The following is a 16,551-nucleotide window of genomic DNA, read 5'->3' as shown; positions in this document are numbered from 1 at the left end:
ATTTCAATTACAAAACAGAGTGAGCAGACAGACAGCGGTCAGGACAGTCTCCGCCCCCTTTGGTTTGAACGCAGCACACAGGCTCAAGCTCGCCGTGGTAGCTTAAAGACTGTCAGTTCCCTCAAATATATACTGTAAAGTCATGAGAACAAAGGAGCCCAAACTCTTTCTAAAACCGTTTTAGTTGCGCAAATGCAAGTTTTTTTTTGTTCTTTTCCTTTTTAAACAAGATTATTAAAAAATATATTTCATCTTCAAAAAGTCAGTTTTTTGCGGTTCTACGGTAATCATCTACAATATGTACATTCTAGACACTCAGTACCAAGTTTTTGAGCTCATTAATGGGTAAAATATCTTCATTCATGATTTGGATACTCAGTATCGTCACGGTAACCCAAATGTTGCTTCCTAATTACTTTTTTATTTTCAAGACTTTGTTCTGTTTCACAAACTGTCCTGTGAAATGTCAGTCACTGGTAAAAAATAATATTCCAATAGTAGTCTAACGATTGTATACAACCTTTTAGAATCTAAAAGGTTGCATACTAAAGCACCTAAAATGTAGATGCTAAACACAACTGTTTGGCGTATAAATCCAACTTGTTTTTAATGAGACATAGGCACAATAAATTGAATTCATTTTTATAACAAAGACACTATTCTGCTTCTCTTCTCAAATGGCACTGATGGAGGTTTTTGTGGACTCAATAACGGAAATGTGAACGGCACTGAACATCAAAATCGGAGAGCATCACCACAATTCAGGTCACTATGTTCCAGAAAGTGCCAACAAAGACAATTGCAATGCCCTCCTCCTTTGTTTGTGAATTTGAACACCTAAAATGAGATTAAATGATTTCACCTACTCAAACGTTACGTCAGCCTAGCAAGGGCACAGATGAAAGGAGGAAGTGAGTATGGACGCGGTGTAAATATTGTGTACACTGAGTGTTAATCTGTGCAGGTGCACCTCTGTGAACTAGATCAGCGTTCTGTCGGCTTCTATTCTAAGCCACCAGAGGGATCCAGGGACCTCAGTGCACTGTGCAATGTGTCAAAGCTTCATCCACACCACTGCCAACAACGTGAAGGCGGCTGAGGACAGGAATGAATTAAAAGGGGTAACGACTCGACACTGACTTGACATTCTCCAGATTGCACTAAGTTCATATTCACACTGGAATATTAAACAGGACAATGAGTGTTCACGTCTGGTTCAAATGTCCACATTTGCAGATGACTCACTTTGTGACATGATACATGATTTTATGAGCCCCAAATGTCATGTACAGCCTGCTAATCCCAGTTGACCTAAATACACACTTGTTTGCAACCAGAAGGGGATGAAATAAAGCGAATATGTCCCAGCTGATATTTACACTCAAGCCAACAGCAGCAATAGTTGACTTAAGCTGCATTCACATCCTAATAAACACAGCCGGATTACTTTTTTAAGTTTAAATGTCAGTGTGCTTTGCCATCTCACCTGTAAAATATCTATTTTGTAGTTCACTGTGATGTTTGGATCAGGATCAGCAGAGCCGATGTGACAAGCAGCTGAATACCATTGATTTCACTCAGGAATGTTAATGAGGATTCTATTGTTCTCTTTAACTGAAATTAATGCAATTACAATTTCAGCATATATAACAGTAGAGATCATAGATGGGCCAGACTAGGCTGCGTGTCGGAAAAGCTAAATCATGTGGCGCATTTATACTACATACATCATCCGCAAAGCTATGTAAGATGGTGGAAACCACTCTGGCAATGTGCCTTTGAAAAAAAAACATGCACACCGCAAAACCTGTGATGGGTGATTTCTTCATTTATATATCCACATTTATGCCTTCCAGTGGCAGAATAAACAAGCTTGGACAGAAAGCTAAACTATGTGTCACCGTGAAAAATACAATATACAAATTTTGCATATTTCATCAGAGCAGGAGCTCTCCACGAAAGGGAAGCAGGGTCGATAAAATCCTTGCTGCTAATTTAGATTGCCGGGTCAATCGGATAATCAGGACGGGAGCGAGACCAACGTCACGCTTCGGTAGATTCATTTATTTTCCGCAGACACTGCGGCCATTTTTCCTCCCTTCCTTGTGCATTAAAAGAGCCAAAAATGATTTGCCGTGATAATGAGGATCACAGGCCAGGTAGCAGCTCTGAGATGAAGGTGTGACGACAGCAAACACGCAGAGGAAGAGGAAGAGAACAGTGCCAAACATGTGCAAACAAATAGAACGTGTGAATGCATGAATATTGCATGTGGTAATTATCTTAATTATCCAGCATCTGTGTATGGGTAAATAAAGGCATAATAACGTGAATTCATGTAATATACTACACTATGTAATCACTATGTTTACATGCAGGTTCAAACTTGGATTGTGCTCCAATTAAGGCAAAATAAATAATAATAATGTTTGTGTGTGCGAGCAAACTGATAAATTGAATCATCTTGTGTTTCATCTACATTTTGTTTTGAGGTGCTTGTGATGTTTTGCTGGGCCAGAGTTTAGTCTAAACAGCTCTCCGGTAATCAATGATAAGAAGTATCTGCATCAAATCAACACAAAGTAACTTAATTAAATCAGAAAGCATTCACGTGGACTCAAAATTCATCAACATTACGTGTGCGTACAATAACTCTAAACTTAATACGGAGCTCCATATTCCTCATTTGCTGACATTCATTTCTGAGCATTACAGAATATAACTCGAAGAACATGAAGGTATTCCTCACAGTAAACATGCTGCTTCACATCTTTATGTCACTGTATCAAGCCCAGCGTTTACGTATGATGTTAACTTTAAAACAAAAATGCACTCCGCTTCAAATCGAGTTGGTTTGTGTTGGAGAGTGACTTTGTGTGTTTTTTCTTAAAAAAAAAAAAAAACACTGACAAGAAAAGAGTATGTCTAAAAAAAAATGTGAATTATATACATTGTGAATTATGGGTTATAAAGCACTTGATGACCTCGTCCCTTTCTAGCACCATCATCAAAAATGGTGGATTTGACAAGACAACATTCCATTATGATTATGGCCCGAGTATAGAATCACTATCCCAACTTCCCTTTTCATCTTTCATTTCACAACACCAACCTCCTCCCAAACATCGCCAGAGACCATTTTCTACTCTGGGCAACTTCTGCTCTTCCCTTGAGAACACATACCTTCTTCTTCTCCCTTTAGAAAGGTACTATTTTTGAATGACCCCACTTAAAGAATTACAGTCATCCAGACAAACAAAAAATTTCTTTAAATTGGCATAACGGAAACTTGACATGCATAAAAATAACTTGATAAATAGTAGCTCTTACTTAAGCTGTGAGAACCTGAAACGCAATGTGTTCCTTCTCAACAAGGATTAGAGAATTGACGTGTCAGATTAAATACATTAAATAAAACAGTAGCAATACAAGAGCTGCCTTCTGGTCGATACTGTATATGAATTATATTGAAAAATGTTTGCAAATGTCTGTAATGAGGGATTGTGTGGTTTTCTGAGGTATGAACTTCTCCCTGTGTAGCAAAACTCCAACTTGGCCTGGAGCATTTAGGTTTCCCCTTGAAGTCAGAGTCACTTCCATACAGATACAGTGACTGTTTGAAAGGTCAAAGTATCCAGAGTAGATATGGAAACGTATGTTACCGTCAGGTAGAGAACGGGCATCAGTCAGAGAAATGGACTTCATTATGTGTTTGGGGTTTTTTTTTTAGTGGGGCGGCTCATATTCACCTACATTCCTCTGACAGTATCTGCCACTCAGTCATTTCATGGTTGTGCTCAGTACCTCTTAAGGTGCCTGTGTTGGACCGAAGTATTGCTGGCTTCACAGCTTCTTTTTCCTGATGGATGGAAGCAATCACAAGCCAAAACAATCCGTCAAAATGTACTTTGCAGAATGGTGAGGATAACAGCTACTCTTATGTTACAGTAGCTGTGAAATGGTAATACCACCGTGTCCAGCATAAACACCTTGAGGTGAAAATGAAAATACTTTTATGGGCAGCATATCATATACACTGACCGTCGGGGCATTAAATAGCGGGAGCAAGCCTGTTAAAAAATGTAGGTGCCATGAGCTCACTCAGCTGTTTGGAGGCCCGGTGGTGGTTCTGCTTGCTGCTGGAGCTCCTTGTTGAGGATGATGCTGATGATGTCTCCCTCGTGATCCTTCATGTGCTCCATCAGCCGCTCTTTACTGGTGGACTCAAAGCCACAGATGCAGCAGCAGAACAGAAGCACACAATACTCCATGCCTGGACCGGGGGCAGCCAGCTGGCCTGTTCTTGGCTGGACCTGAGCCTGGGCCTGAGCCTGGGTCTGGAGCTGCACAGGGTCCTTCCCCTGGGGACTTGGGGATTCACTGTGGGTTGTAAGGAGGCCCTCAGCTCTGTCCACCAACAGAGCGTCAGCTGTTGTCGACGTCGACAGTGCAAGTGGGTCCACCGTGGCCTTGGCTTTGTCCTTTGGTGACTGGACCACCACAGGCCGCTCAGCCACTGATTCCAGCAATGCCGACAGCTTCTGAGGGGCACTGGAGAACATTTAAAGATGGGATAAAGGGGATTACATCAAGTGGGAGCACATTAAAAGTCTCATTTGTAAGCCTCTTGATCTGAATGAAGCCTGTTCAAACTTGTTTTTACAACAAACCCTTGGGAACCGAAGGCTGGCCGGTTCGAGCCCCTGCCGAGGTGCCCCTGAGCAAGGCACCGAACCCTCAATTGCTCCCCCCTCTGCGAAGGGTGGTATGTACATGTAATGTAAGTCGCTTTGGATAAAAGCGTCTGCCAAAATGACCGTAATGTAACAACACGCCTGCATGTTAGGCTATACCGAGTAGGTTAGATTTGGTTCAGAAATGTGGGTCAGATTCAAGGAACACTGCAATAACAGCAATACAAAATCTGTAAACTGGAACTGAAAGAGGGAGGTCAAAAGCATGAATATAACAAACCCCTGAGTCAGCATTGTACTAACGCGTGTGTATTGCTATGCTTTTAATATTGTATATAATGTAAAATACATTGAAAATCATACGGACGATGCTGCTTTATTTCTTCTCCCTTTCATTTCATTCCAAAGGGTATTTGCTTAAGGCAGTGGTTCTCAAACTTTTTACATCAGGTACCACCTCAGAAAATATTTGGCTCTCCAAGTACCACCACTATGGCCGGTGTTAAAATACAGTAGCGTAGGCCGACCCTATTCAGCTGCTATGCAAAATACACACAGGAAGCAAATTTATTCCTCATAAGAATGTTGTTTATTTTGACCTTTGTCAGTCACAGTCACATTGTACAAATTGGCACTAGAACTCTCTCATATGAACAACTCTCCTATATGGGGCAGAAGATGGGAATGAAGATTTCCCCCAGCCACCAAAGTAAACAACAGACCGACCTCTGGAAAATATCACAGTGAGGTAAACCGGGCCGTCTCCAGAAAGGTTTCTACCATCACCTCAAAGAAGAAAAAAACAAATGTGACTGTGAAAAGGTCAAACCTAAAACATGCAAAACTTCCACACGACGCAGGCATGAACACAAATGTGAAGCTTTCATTTAAAGCTCTACTACCTGACTACACGCACTGACGGCTCAGCGTGGCAGTTTGAACTTTTCTCCCAGAGCATGCAGACGTTAAGTGAGAAAAGATGAGACGCAAAATACGCCTTGAAATTTATTCCAAGACCTTTGGAGGAGCACAGTTTAAAAACAATATTCAAGATACAAATGTGTTTTCAGGGGTCTGACAGTGGATTATCAACACCTGAAGGTGTTTGCAGAAGACAGAACTAAGAATTAAAAGGAGACAGAGGTATAAAGACATCACTGTGCTCACCGGCTGCTCTGAGAGATGGCTTCATTGATGGCTTTGTTGACCTGTTCGTAGTTGTAGTTCTGGTCTCCAGCGTGCTTCCACATGTGAGACTTCAAGGACGGCGGATGGCTGCACACGTAGCCACATAGAGAGCACCTGGGTCATAACAGAAAGAGAGAGGAGCAAGGGGGGGAACATGAGCGAGCATATGAAATCTGAGTTAATTTAACATGCGTGCTAAGGTTCTGTTAATCCTTCCGCTTTCTATCAAGAGGATTTATTCTCACTCCAGGCTCCAAAGGAGAAACTGAGCTCCAGAGACAAGAGATGGATTTACCCCAAGTAGACACAGGAGTTACAGTAAAGCCATTTGTCAAATTGAGAGAATTACGTCTCATTATGAAAATGTCTTAAAAAAAAACATTTCTGCCCATTTTGAAATGATGAAAACTCAACAGAATAGAACACACAGACACTGAGGGAAAGGAGAACAGTTGAGTTTTGTTCCTTTTCAGCCATTCACTTCTTAAGCGGTTGTGATATACAGGAGCAGTTTCTTTGAAATACGCAATTACCACAAACCTTGAACAGACTCCTTCAGAAGTCGACAATAAACTTGGGAGTATCGAGGGATCAGGGCAGAGTATAGATGTGGTGTGGGCCAACGTTGAAACAAACGTTGAATCTAAATTGAACTCAATCACAGGGCATAAAACGCACCACACCCTTTGGTGTTCCTTTAGTTTGTCCACAGCGCCATTCAGTGAATCCGTGGCTGTACAGCACGGGCTATTTGAAGTATGGTTTTAGGTTGGTATTTGCCCGAAGACACAGCTGGAGGATTAAAGAAGGCAAAGGGCTTTGTGACAGCAGGCCGTACGTTTCCCTCCAATATGCTGCACTTTCATAATCATTTGTTTTCATCCCGCCCTGCCCAGATCTAAAGCGCCGGAAGCAGCAAAGCGATGGCAAAACATAACTGAGCCTCTTCCTCAGGGTTTTTCTGTAGGGGACAGGGTGTATTTTCTTGAAAGGATTCATTATTTTTACTATAAGGTTTCTGTGATTTACCCGTACACTCCTATTCTGTTTCAGCAGGCAAACAACATTCTGAGAAAGTGTGGGTTTGTCGACATTCATTCGCAAGTTCTAGGCTTCTTTGTTTGTCTATAAAGCAAAGACCTTCTAAGTCTTCATCCATGGAGCCTATTTGTATTACACCGCCAAAGTTTCATCTGTTTGTCAATAGGATTACGCCATAGGTCAACCGATTTCATGGAAGAACCCACTTCATTTTGGCAGACTTTCTTTAAAACTACTAAGAAGCAACCAAAAAAAGGTGTGATTTGATGCAGACGCAGATGAGGTGAGATGTGTTACTGTGAAATGCCACATAGGGATATAGAAACATACAAATACTGGGGCTTGGCGGTGTCTGCTCGAGTAATGAGTACCCCTCTAGCTCAGATAGGGACCATTGCTGCAACTTGAAACACTTGCATCTTCGAGCCTGAATGTGAGCTTGGATTTCTTCAAGTTTCAAACAAGCTTTCTAAAGCGACAATGCTGGCCAATGAGCTCTTTGGAGGCCAGGTTTGGCTGTTACCGTCTTCTTTAGAACGTCCTCAAAACAACGCTCTGCACAGTGACACATAAAAGCAGAGTCAGTCACTTTCTTTGTATATTTATTTGAGTCTTTTGGTCGATGTAAGCACTATGAAACTGAAATACGAAATTCACATTCTTTGATATCAACCTGTGTCTTTTGTATCTGCCTCAGGGAAACCTATGTAAGGCACAATGAAACCACCTCAGTGTCTAGAATGAGTGATACGTCAGTGACCTAGTTGGGAGGTAAATTGCCTACAAATTGTTAACTTAAGCAAAATCGCCAAAATATCTCTTTAATAATAGTTAACCTGTTGGATGAGGGCAGTTTATGACTTTTGCCACCATGCTCCAGTGTGAGAGGGCAGAAATGGGATCATACGCAAGGTTATTGTGCAGTGATTGTGCTGTGTGTTGCTTTGTCGCCCACCTGTACTGCTCCAGCAGCTGCACGGCCTGCCGCTCCTGCGGGTGCCTCCTCATGTGGCTCTTTAAGCTGTTCATGTTGGTGGTGGCAAAGTCGCAGCTGCAACATCTGGTAGATGGAGAGAAGACGGCAGGAACGTGAGAAATGAGAATGAGGGGAGAGGCAAGAGAAGAGGAAGATGAAGAGTAGGGGAGTGGGGAGCTCAGTGAGACTTTTTTGACACCAGTGTGTTACTTTTACTGGCCGGTAGCCTGGGGGGGGGATGAGAGATTTACAAAGCAGACAGAAAATCACCATTTCAATAAAAAAACAAAACACTGTTTATTACAATGTTCTGTTCCCTGCTGCACTTAATATGTTTTTGTTAGTTGCTTGGGGGCAAACGAGTGCATACTGAAATAGGCCTGCACGCAACGCACACCACAGTGCAGAGAGGGCCGCACTTTGTAAGGTTTAATTTCATGGCTCTATCAAAAACTTTTGATCGAAGAGAAGTGAAACTAACAGGAACTTCTTCAATCAGTATTGAGCAATACTGTGACTGTCTCAGACAAGCCAAGAGTAATGAAATACTATTAAAGTTATATAATACAAATAGATTGCATGGATTTTATTTGGATTAAATACATTTTAACTATTACGCTTCCAAATAGAGAACTGGCATGAAAGCTATGTGTGTCATTTTAAAACACTCATGATTAGTTCAATTATGCTGCTATAATATGACCCCAGGAGGGCGGTGATGGGTCAGATACCCAGAGATGTTAGTAGAGAGACAAACCAACCACAGAGGAAGATAACCGAGCACATACAGCATGTGGCCAAATGCAGCTGATAGAAACTGGGAGACAATTAACACCAACTTGCTTCAAACTTTGGAGCAACTATACAGCACAGGGGAATCTGGGACGCCCAAATTCACGACGGGCGTCATGACATCATTATAGCAACTCTAGCTGGCGGAAGGACATCATTGTTGTACCTTTGTTGCCAATAAGTCAGTTTAAGTGCCAGGAAACAGTAGTTACATCAGGAAAGGGGGTTGCAGGGTGATTCTGGGACGGCAGAATTCACTGCCCTCCAGAGACGCAGTAGGCTTGTCAACGAAACACAAACATGCCAACCGTCTGCCACTCATAACATCAAAGTCTTCAAACAGTGCTAGCACAATTGATAATACCGTCCCACTTAGTATTTATCAAATCTAACTCCCGAAACACGCTTCACACATTTGCAACAACAAAAAGTACTTTCTCAATATTGCACTTTTGTGCATATTCATCCAGCTGTCTGATGGTTGCAGCTTCGCTGGAGGGGACTGATGCAAACCTGCAGCATATGGTATGAATTTGAATATGAATATGAAAAGATGCCAACATAATATACTTAAATAAACCTAGGCTGGCCCTCCTTCCCCCTTGGCTGCATCGAGGTGCCGCCTGACTTTTCCCAGGCCAGGAAGACAAAGTGGTGTGTGTGTGTGTGTGTGTGTGTGTGTGTGTGTTTGACCTTATGAATGTAGGTGAGAGTCTTCCTGTTAAAATAATCGACTCAACCATCTGTATTGAGTTCACACCTCACAGCAGCTATGTGTTAACACAAGGGCCAAGTGCTAACGCAGAGAGTGGGAGAGGAACACAGTGAGCGCACACACTGTGACAAATCCCAGCGACACCATGCTGAGCTGGGCTTTAGCTGGTGTGTACTGCCACCTAATGGGCTCCTTTACAATTACATATTCCAATCCAATGCTTTTAGAGCAGGGGTGGGGAACCTTTTTACCTATCACGGGCCCCTTTGAGTTTGCCATTAGCCCTCAGGGGCCATGAAATGAAATCTGGCAGGTCGGATGTAAAAGTGGCCACTGTTCCCCCTAACTGACTGTGAAACAAACACATGTAAGTTATTGATAGGAGAAACCCTGCTCACCAACCAAACCACGCACGATGGAGCTGCAGTCAGAGGAAGTCCAAGCACTGGGAGTCGCCTGATCAAAAAGACCCCTAACACACTTTTCACAGATGCTCCATAATTTATTAAGTTTGTGCTCCTGGTAAATTATTTATGACGGCGAGTGCGTTTCGCAGTGTGCCATTACTTACTTATAATCTACATGATTTAACAATCAGCATCTGATTAGAATGTTTGTGCTCCACTTGCTCGTCTCGTATTCAACAGTGTGAAAGGATTTAATGTCTTGAATATTAATGATTTTGATTATTCTCTTTCTAGTATAGGCAGTCGGTGCAATGATCGTGCATTTCAAAATGTTCTTTTGGACATCTTACCGATAGGGTTTGTCAGAGTTGTGAATCCGCCGATGGTTTCTCACACCAACGTAAGTCGAGCTGGTGTAGTCGCACACATCACACTTGTACATCTTCTGCATGCTGCATTCTGCATTGGGAGGGGAACAAATGAAGCAGAGGCATTCATTTGACCACAATCTAACCATAATATAAGGCAAGGCAAGGCAATTTCATTTATATAGCACATTTCAGCAGCAAAGCAATTCAAAGTGCTTTACAATAAGGTCACTCACTCACTGTGACTGTAAAAATACATTTTAAATCGTGTTTTTTTTCCTCGATCTGATCATCAACCACAATCAACACAGGAAAATCTCTTAAATGGACACTGGATCCCCACGTCCTTTACCTTCATCCGTTACCCGCTCTGCCCCCTCCGTCGCAGTCACGGTTTCACTTAGCGGAGTGAGGGCCGCTGCGTCATTGCTGGAGCTGTGGTGCTCTCTCTCGTGATTCCTCAACTGACTCTGGGGAAAGCAGAAAATTAAAGATATACACATAATTAAATATATTCAACTATGTACATACAGAAAATGATCATAGAGCCAGTCAACATTGATACGTGTTCATTGTATAAACAGTATATATATTCACATTATATGATCATACCCAGTTTGCACATTCTTTTCTTACCAATTTCCCTCGGGATAAATAAAGTTCTATCTTCTCTTAACCGTCAAATGGTCAACGTAATGTATCAGATTTGAAATCGTTGCAAAACAGGCAATTAATTTCCTAGATTGAGTTTTTAAACTGATTTGTTGTTCAGACCCTCTTAAATTAGTGCAATTTAAAAGATCAGGTATGAAAGATACAGACGGTGGTAATCAGAAAATGAGAAACTTCCTGTCTTCAATTGGAATGTTCTATACCAAACGCATTTCTTCTCGTCTCCGTCCGCTCAACGCCCTCCGTCTTTCAGAGTACATCTGAGGTCAAGCTCTTCAGTGAGTGTTGATTGACATGCAGGGAGCCTCAGTAATGCACCGTGCAGGTTTAATAGGCCTTCTAGTTCACTAACACGCCCTCTGGAGCATATAACCTAGCACTGGGGCCTGCTTTCAACCCATCACAATTACCAAACTTTCTTAGAGTAAGTCCCAAATCTGCCAGATAATATGATGAACTTAATGATCTCTGCTGCAGAATCGGCACTGGAGTCTCATGATAGCGGCAGAATCAATAGTTGTCTGCCTGCATCATCAAACTGAGCAAAAGTTTTACTGCAGCACCGCAACCCAACTTCCAGCTCTCACCACCGATGTCTATCACCTCACACATGCAATTTAAGCCGTCTCTTATGGGCTTAACTCATCTTTTTTCACTGTTTGGCTGGCTGAGAAACAAAAAAAAAAACGTGTGGTGGCAGGAGAGAAAAGTGATAGCAATAACAGATAATATTACATTACTATATGGGGAAGATGAAACACACACATAGACACTTAAGATTTCTACCTCTGCACACTCACGCTTGCTTATAGGTTTCGGGACGCTCTCCACCATTTCCTGCATACTTCAGCCAAACGACACAAATCTAAGTCCTCTTACAATATGCTGCCTCTCCACCTGGGTAATCAAAATATTCCATAATGTGGCGTCCTCACAAAATAACGCTCATAAAAAGCTATAACTTCATCTTCGCAGTATACAGCGTAATGCATTTTCCCAGCAGAGGCGAGAAACACAAGGGTAGAGAGAGGGGATGAAATGCCACAAAGGCCCGGAATCAAACCGCGGATGGTGTGTGTGTGCGTGTGCGTGTGTGGCAACATGGTGACATACAGACACCACTTCTCCACTTGCCCACAGGCCTCAAGTCAGTGGCCATCAAACTGGGGTACGGCTGGTGATACTTGAAGCGCACCAAAGTCCTTCTATGATTGACTACATAATTAAACAAACATTTACAATGAGGTTACATGATGTCTGTCAGCCATTTCCTCACCTTGTAGTGAAAGGCATCTGGGCACTGCTTGCACTGGTACGTCCTGGTCTTGCAGTGATGGATCATATGGCACTCTAGGTCCTTACTGTCCGTGGCGATGTGCTCACAGATGGGACACTGGTATGGCTGCCTCTGCCTGTGCACCCGGAGGTGCTGCTTGATGTAACCCTTGTTGCCGCTGCTGTAGCGGCACAGGCGACACCGGTACGGCCTGTCGCTACCAGAGATGTAGTCCACCAGGCCGCCATCAGGGGAGGCGACGAACCCGTCCATCCCCGGAATGCTGCACATGTAACTGTCGGCAGCGCTACCGCCACCGCCAACCACGCTGGCCACCGCTCCATTTTGGAACTGTGCGTTATCCTGGAGCTCTTTCAGGATGTCTTCATCCGAGGCGTTCTGGTCGGAGCGCTCTCTCAGTCTTTCAATGACGGTGAGCAGAGACAGGCTGATGCCCGCTTTGGTGGAAGGACTGTCCACATCCACCTCCACCAGTCCGTCTCTGCCCTCGCTATGAAGCTCCAAGACAGCTGCTGCGGCCTCTTCAGATGTCCTCCCTGGTGAGGAGATGACCTCCAGGAACCTCTCGTCTGGGTTGCTGCGCTGTGCTGGGTCTGCTACGCTCTTAAGACTCAGTATTGTGTCGGGGGTGGGCAGCTCAGGCGTCCTCATTGGCATAGCAACCAGAGCTTCGGCGGCCAGCGAGTGCAAGCGAAGCGACTCGGAATGAGTTCTCTTGCGCGCTGCAGGAGGAATGTTTTCATCCCGTGGGGCATCACTTCCTGTGTGATCATCAGCTGCTAGTAGCTGTCTATCACTGCTGCTCGCCTCACTCCAGCCGCTGACCATCTCCTCCTTCATCTCTTTGTTTGAGACCGTTGGCAGCTGCAGGTGAGCGGCGTCCATGTGATCCCCGTCATCCTCCTTGTCATCCAGTGAGCTCTTGTCGCCATCCATGTCTGGGCTGAGAAGGAGAGGGTTGGTCACCATGATGGAATCCTCAGCTGAGGGCAGGCGTTCTACAATCACATTGATGTGGCCGGCGCTGTTCGGACTGCTGTTGATAATCTTTTGAGCTGATGAAAGCAAACTGTCTGTGACGGAGGCGCTGCCATGACGACTGTCAATCTCTACCTCCGTCTCTGCTTCTGTCACCACCTGCACCTCAACCGCGGGCTCCTCATTGGCCAGGTCCTTAATGGGATACACACTCTGCTCCTCTTTCTCTGCTGCTTTTGTGATTTCATTGTGGTTTGCAACTGGACAGCTCATCATGTCCTTCTTGTTCTCAACAGCCACTGGCATGCAGAGCTGAAGCTTGAAGCCAGCGGGGACCTTTTGTAGACTTTTGTCTTGGTGAAGTGGGGAAAGGACCACAATCTCCTCCCTGGCTGCAGCACCCAAGTTACCAGAAACGCCCACCGCAGGCTGGGCCTCTCTTTTACCCAGAGCCCCATCTTCATCCTCAAAGATTGGGTAGGAGCAGTCAACCAGCCCAGCGTGCTTCCAGGCGTGGGTCTTCAGCATTCTCTGCTGGCTGCACACATAGCTGCAGATCAGGCAGCGATACAACCCATACTGCTCAAAACTATACCATTTCTTCTTCTGGGAGAGATCTCTGGTGCCATCTGACGCACTTATGCTCATCTTGTCTCCTATATGGCACTCGTCCTCCTCGTCGCCCGCATCCCCCTTTGCCTCATAGGGCCGAAGTTCAGTCAGCGCGGTGCTCTTCTTCAGGTTTCCTCCGTCGTCAAAGTGAAACCTGACGTGCGCCTCCAGCTGCTCTTGGTCCCGTGAGGTGAAGCGGCACTCGGAGCACATGAGGATGAGGTCGCTGTGTTGCTCGTTGTGCTGCTTCAGGTGCTCTTTCAGCAGGGCCAGTGTTGGGGCAATGTAGCGGCACAGGCTGCACTGGTAGCACGTCACCGTCCGCTTGTGGTCACTGCTGTTGGGGTCACCGCAAACATCTACTCGTGTGGTGGTGGCGACGTTGTTGTTGTTGTCCTCGCCTGACACGGAGGAAGAAAGAATGTCAAAGTCGTCTTCCTCCTTAAGGGTCTTCCGAATTTTTTTGAGAGGCGACGCTCCTCTAACCGCCCTGGCCCCCTCGGTTCTTTCTCCTTCTTCTCCGGCAGACGACACCTGTTGGGATGCTCTTTTCTGGCCCGTCAGGGTGCACCGGCGCTGGGGTCGCTTCTCCACGATTTTGCTGAGCTTCTCGATGACCTGGATGAGCGAGTCAGCTGCCTGTTTCCCCTCCTCGACTGACTGCTGGACGTGCGTTTGCGGGTGGGATCCCAGGGCCGGAGGGGCGGGAGAGGTAGAAGAGGCAGTGGAGGAATGCGTGATGAGTACGGCGACATCACTGATCTCCTCCATGACCTGACAGGGAACAGGGAAAAGAGTTTGTTGATGAAATTATATTGGACAACAAGCTAGATATGAATAATTTTCTACTTACAATACTTCATCCTCTCTTACATTGTTTTTGTATGTGACTTTCTTAGGGTACTACACTGTTCTAGGTAATTGCAGACTGGTCACATGTACATGTTTACAGTATGAAACAAACACTATTAGATTCATAAATGATATCAACACCTCAGTGGCGATACTTAAGTGCTTTTTGTACTTCTGTGCTTTGAATAAACAAGCAGGGATTGAATTAAAAGCTGTGATTAAAGATGTGATATTGTTAAATGGCTCTATCAGATCAGTTGGTATTTCACTGAGGTCAAGCTAAGAAAAAGGGGAACTGCATCAAACCAGCATCGTGATTAGGTCACTAAGTTAACGCATCATTGGTGGACCATAGTGGCTGCTGAGGCTGATTATGTAAGCGGAAGCAGCATGTGCATTTGTTTACAAGGGAATCTTGGGAGATCGCCAGAATTTATGGTGTGGTTGAATTCCTTTCATATTCACAAAAGCCATTTCCCTCTTTGTTTCTCACTTTCTGACCACAATTAATCTTCCCCTTTTTGGCCACTTCTGCTTTTGACAGCCGAGTGTGTGTGTTGGTCAGCAGCAACAGCACATTGAGAAAGGACAATGATTACTCATAAAACCAAAACAGAGAAGTAGCACCACTATCCCTTCTTTATTTTACTACTATGAGAAAGGATCCTTAAAAGGTGAAATCAAAACTTTTTGAGAACTGACTTGGATAGTCCACGTATATATAGACAACGTGGATCAGTCATAAAAGTGTGTGTGTATGTTTGAACTGCTGGACGTTTGCCAATCACACAGGCAGATAGAGCTCCTTGCCTCTTCAAGTTCAGCTGATATTGTATCCGGTTTGGGTGTGAGACTGTGGTCGGTGTGGCCTCCCAGACTCAGATGGGCACTTGTTATGTCAGGATCTAAAAATATTTCATCCACTTTCGATCCCCTGCAGGGTGAAGCTTCCCCCAATTAAGCCTGGGAAGCCGAATATCTAAACCCCCCTCGGCCTGTATCATGTTACTGGACGTGAAAGGGGAGGGGGTTGCTGTTGTAAGGAAGAGGGGACTTTATATAAAGTCAACGTGTGAGTGAGAGGCAGGACATACAGATATATGTGTTAGCCTGTTAGCCTCACACGCACACACGCACGAGTCTCACACTGCTAGCAGTTACACACATGAATATACAAGGGCATTTTAGTTATATTTTCGGTTAATCACTGACGAAGAGGCGCACGGTTGTATTTTAATAAATATATACTCACTGACACGGAAAAGGGCTCGACGCTCTTTGTCCTCAACACATAAAAGCGCTTTGTTTTATTCGTTAGCCATAAAAAGTGGCCTCTCTCTCTCCCTCATTGCAAAATGGCGAGGATGGAATATCGGGTCACGTGACTCGGAATTTGGGTCAGGTGACCAACGCGCGTCGATGACTGACAGGCTGCCGTGGAATACCCGCGGTGCCTTCATGTGCTGCTCGTAAAATGCAGCGATTCGCGCTTCCGAACGCATTTATTGTCCTCTGTCGGTGCGTTCAAGTGTTTTCGACAGGGAATAATGTCCGATTAATGTTTTATGAGGAAGAATGTAGGATTTAATAGAATTTAGACGGACATGTTTTGTCATAATGTCGAAAGTAGCTCGAAGGTCCACATTTAAGGACAATAAGCTCACGTTCAACCCCACAAAAGTAATGCAATCTCATTACTAGAAGAAATGTCATATTTATTCCTTGATTATAATAAATGCAATTCTGGCCTGGATCTGGGCAAGGATTCAATTGTGGCAGATGTGCACAGACAACAGAATTGCTGTCCAGTAAAATTAGCAGATTTAGCGATCACAAGCAAGTAGCTGAGATGATGCCGAACCAACAAAATGCACACAGTTCTGATGGATCGTTAACAATCAGATTAGCTATATTATTAGATCACAACAAATTTGTATTCTTGTTCCGTGTCTTATTCAG

General features: G+C 44.2%; 1 protein-coding gene across 2 annotated transcripts; it reads right to left on the bottom strand.

Moving 5' to 3' along the window:
• Window positions 1–284: 284 nt before the first annotated feature.
• On the bottom strand, window positions 285–15,943 carry znf507 (zinc finger protein 507). Of its 2 annotated transcripts, none has more exons than XM_076146913.1 (7): window positions 15,845–15,943; window positions 12,130–14,514; window positions 10,534–10,651; window positions 10,164–10,272; window positions 7,879–7,983; window positions 5,862–5,996; window positions 285–4,551 (listed from the first exon to the last, which is right to left on the bottom strand). In XM_076146913.1, the coding sequence occupies exons 2-7, from the start codon at window positions 14,509–14,511 to the stop codon at window positions 4,098–4,100; spliced, it is 3,303 nt and encodes a 1,100-aa protein (XP_076003028.1). In that variant the 5' UTR covers window positions 14,512–14,514; window positions 15,845–15,943; the 3' UTR covers window positions 285–4,097. The 2 variants fall into 2 exon arrangements, with proteins under 2 accessions (XP_076003028.1, XP_076003029.1); XM_076146914.1 differs by having other exon boundaries at window positions 15,849–15,943.
• Window positions 15,944–16,551: the final 608 nt, after the last annotated feature.

The sequence above is a fragment of the Genypterus blacodes genome, unplaced genomic scaffold (genome assembly GCF_046128005.1).
Source record: "Genypterus blacodes isolate CSIRO-AG114 ecotype Tasmania unplaced genomic scaffold, CSIRO-AGI_Gbla_v1 ptg000036l_1, whole genome shotgun sequence".
In the NCBI taxonomy this organism is placed as follows: Eukaryota; Metazoa; Chordata; class Actinopteri; order Ophidiiformes; family Ophidiidae; genus Genypterus; species Genypterus blacodes.
Note: the sequence above shows the minus strand (reverse complement) of the source record. Positions and strands in the feature narration are given on the sequence as shown.

Excerpts from the sequence above, each read along its gene's own strand:
- znf507 (XM_076146913.1), bottom strand. The coding sequence starts at position 14,511 with ATGGAGGAGATCAGTGATGTCGCCGTACTCATCACGCATTCCTCCACT. Across the intron at positions 7,984-10,163 it reads AACTCTGACAAACCCTATCG|ATGTTGCAGCTGCGACTTTG; the intron begins GTAAGATGTCCA and ends TCCATCTACCAG. Across the intron at positions 5,997-7,878 it reads CAGCTGCTGGAGCAGTACAG|GTGCTCTCTATGTGGCTACG; the intron begins GTGGGCGACAAA and ends GTTATGACCCAG.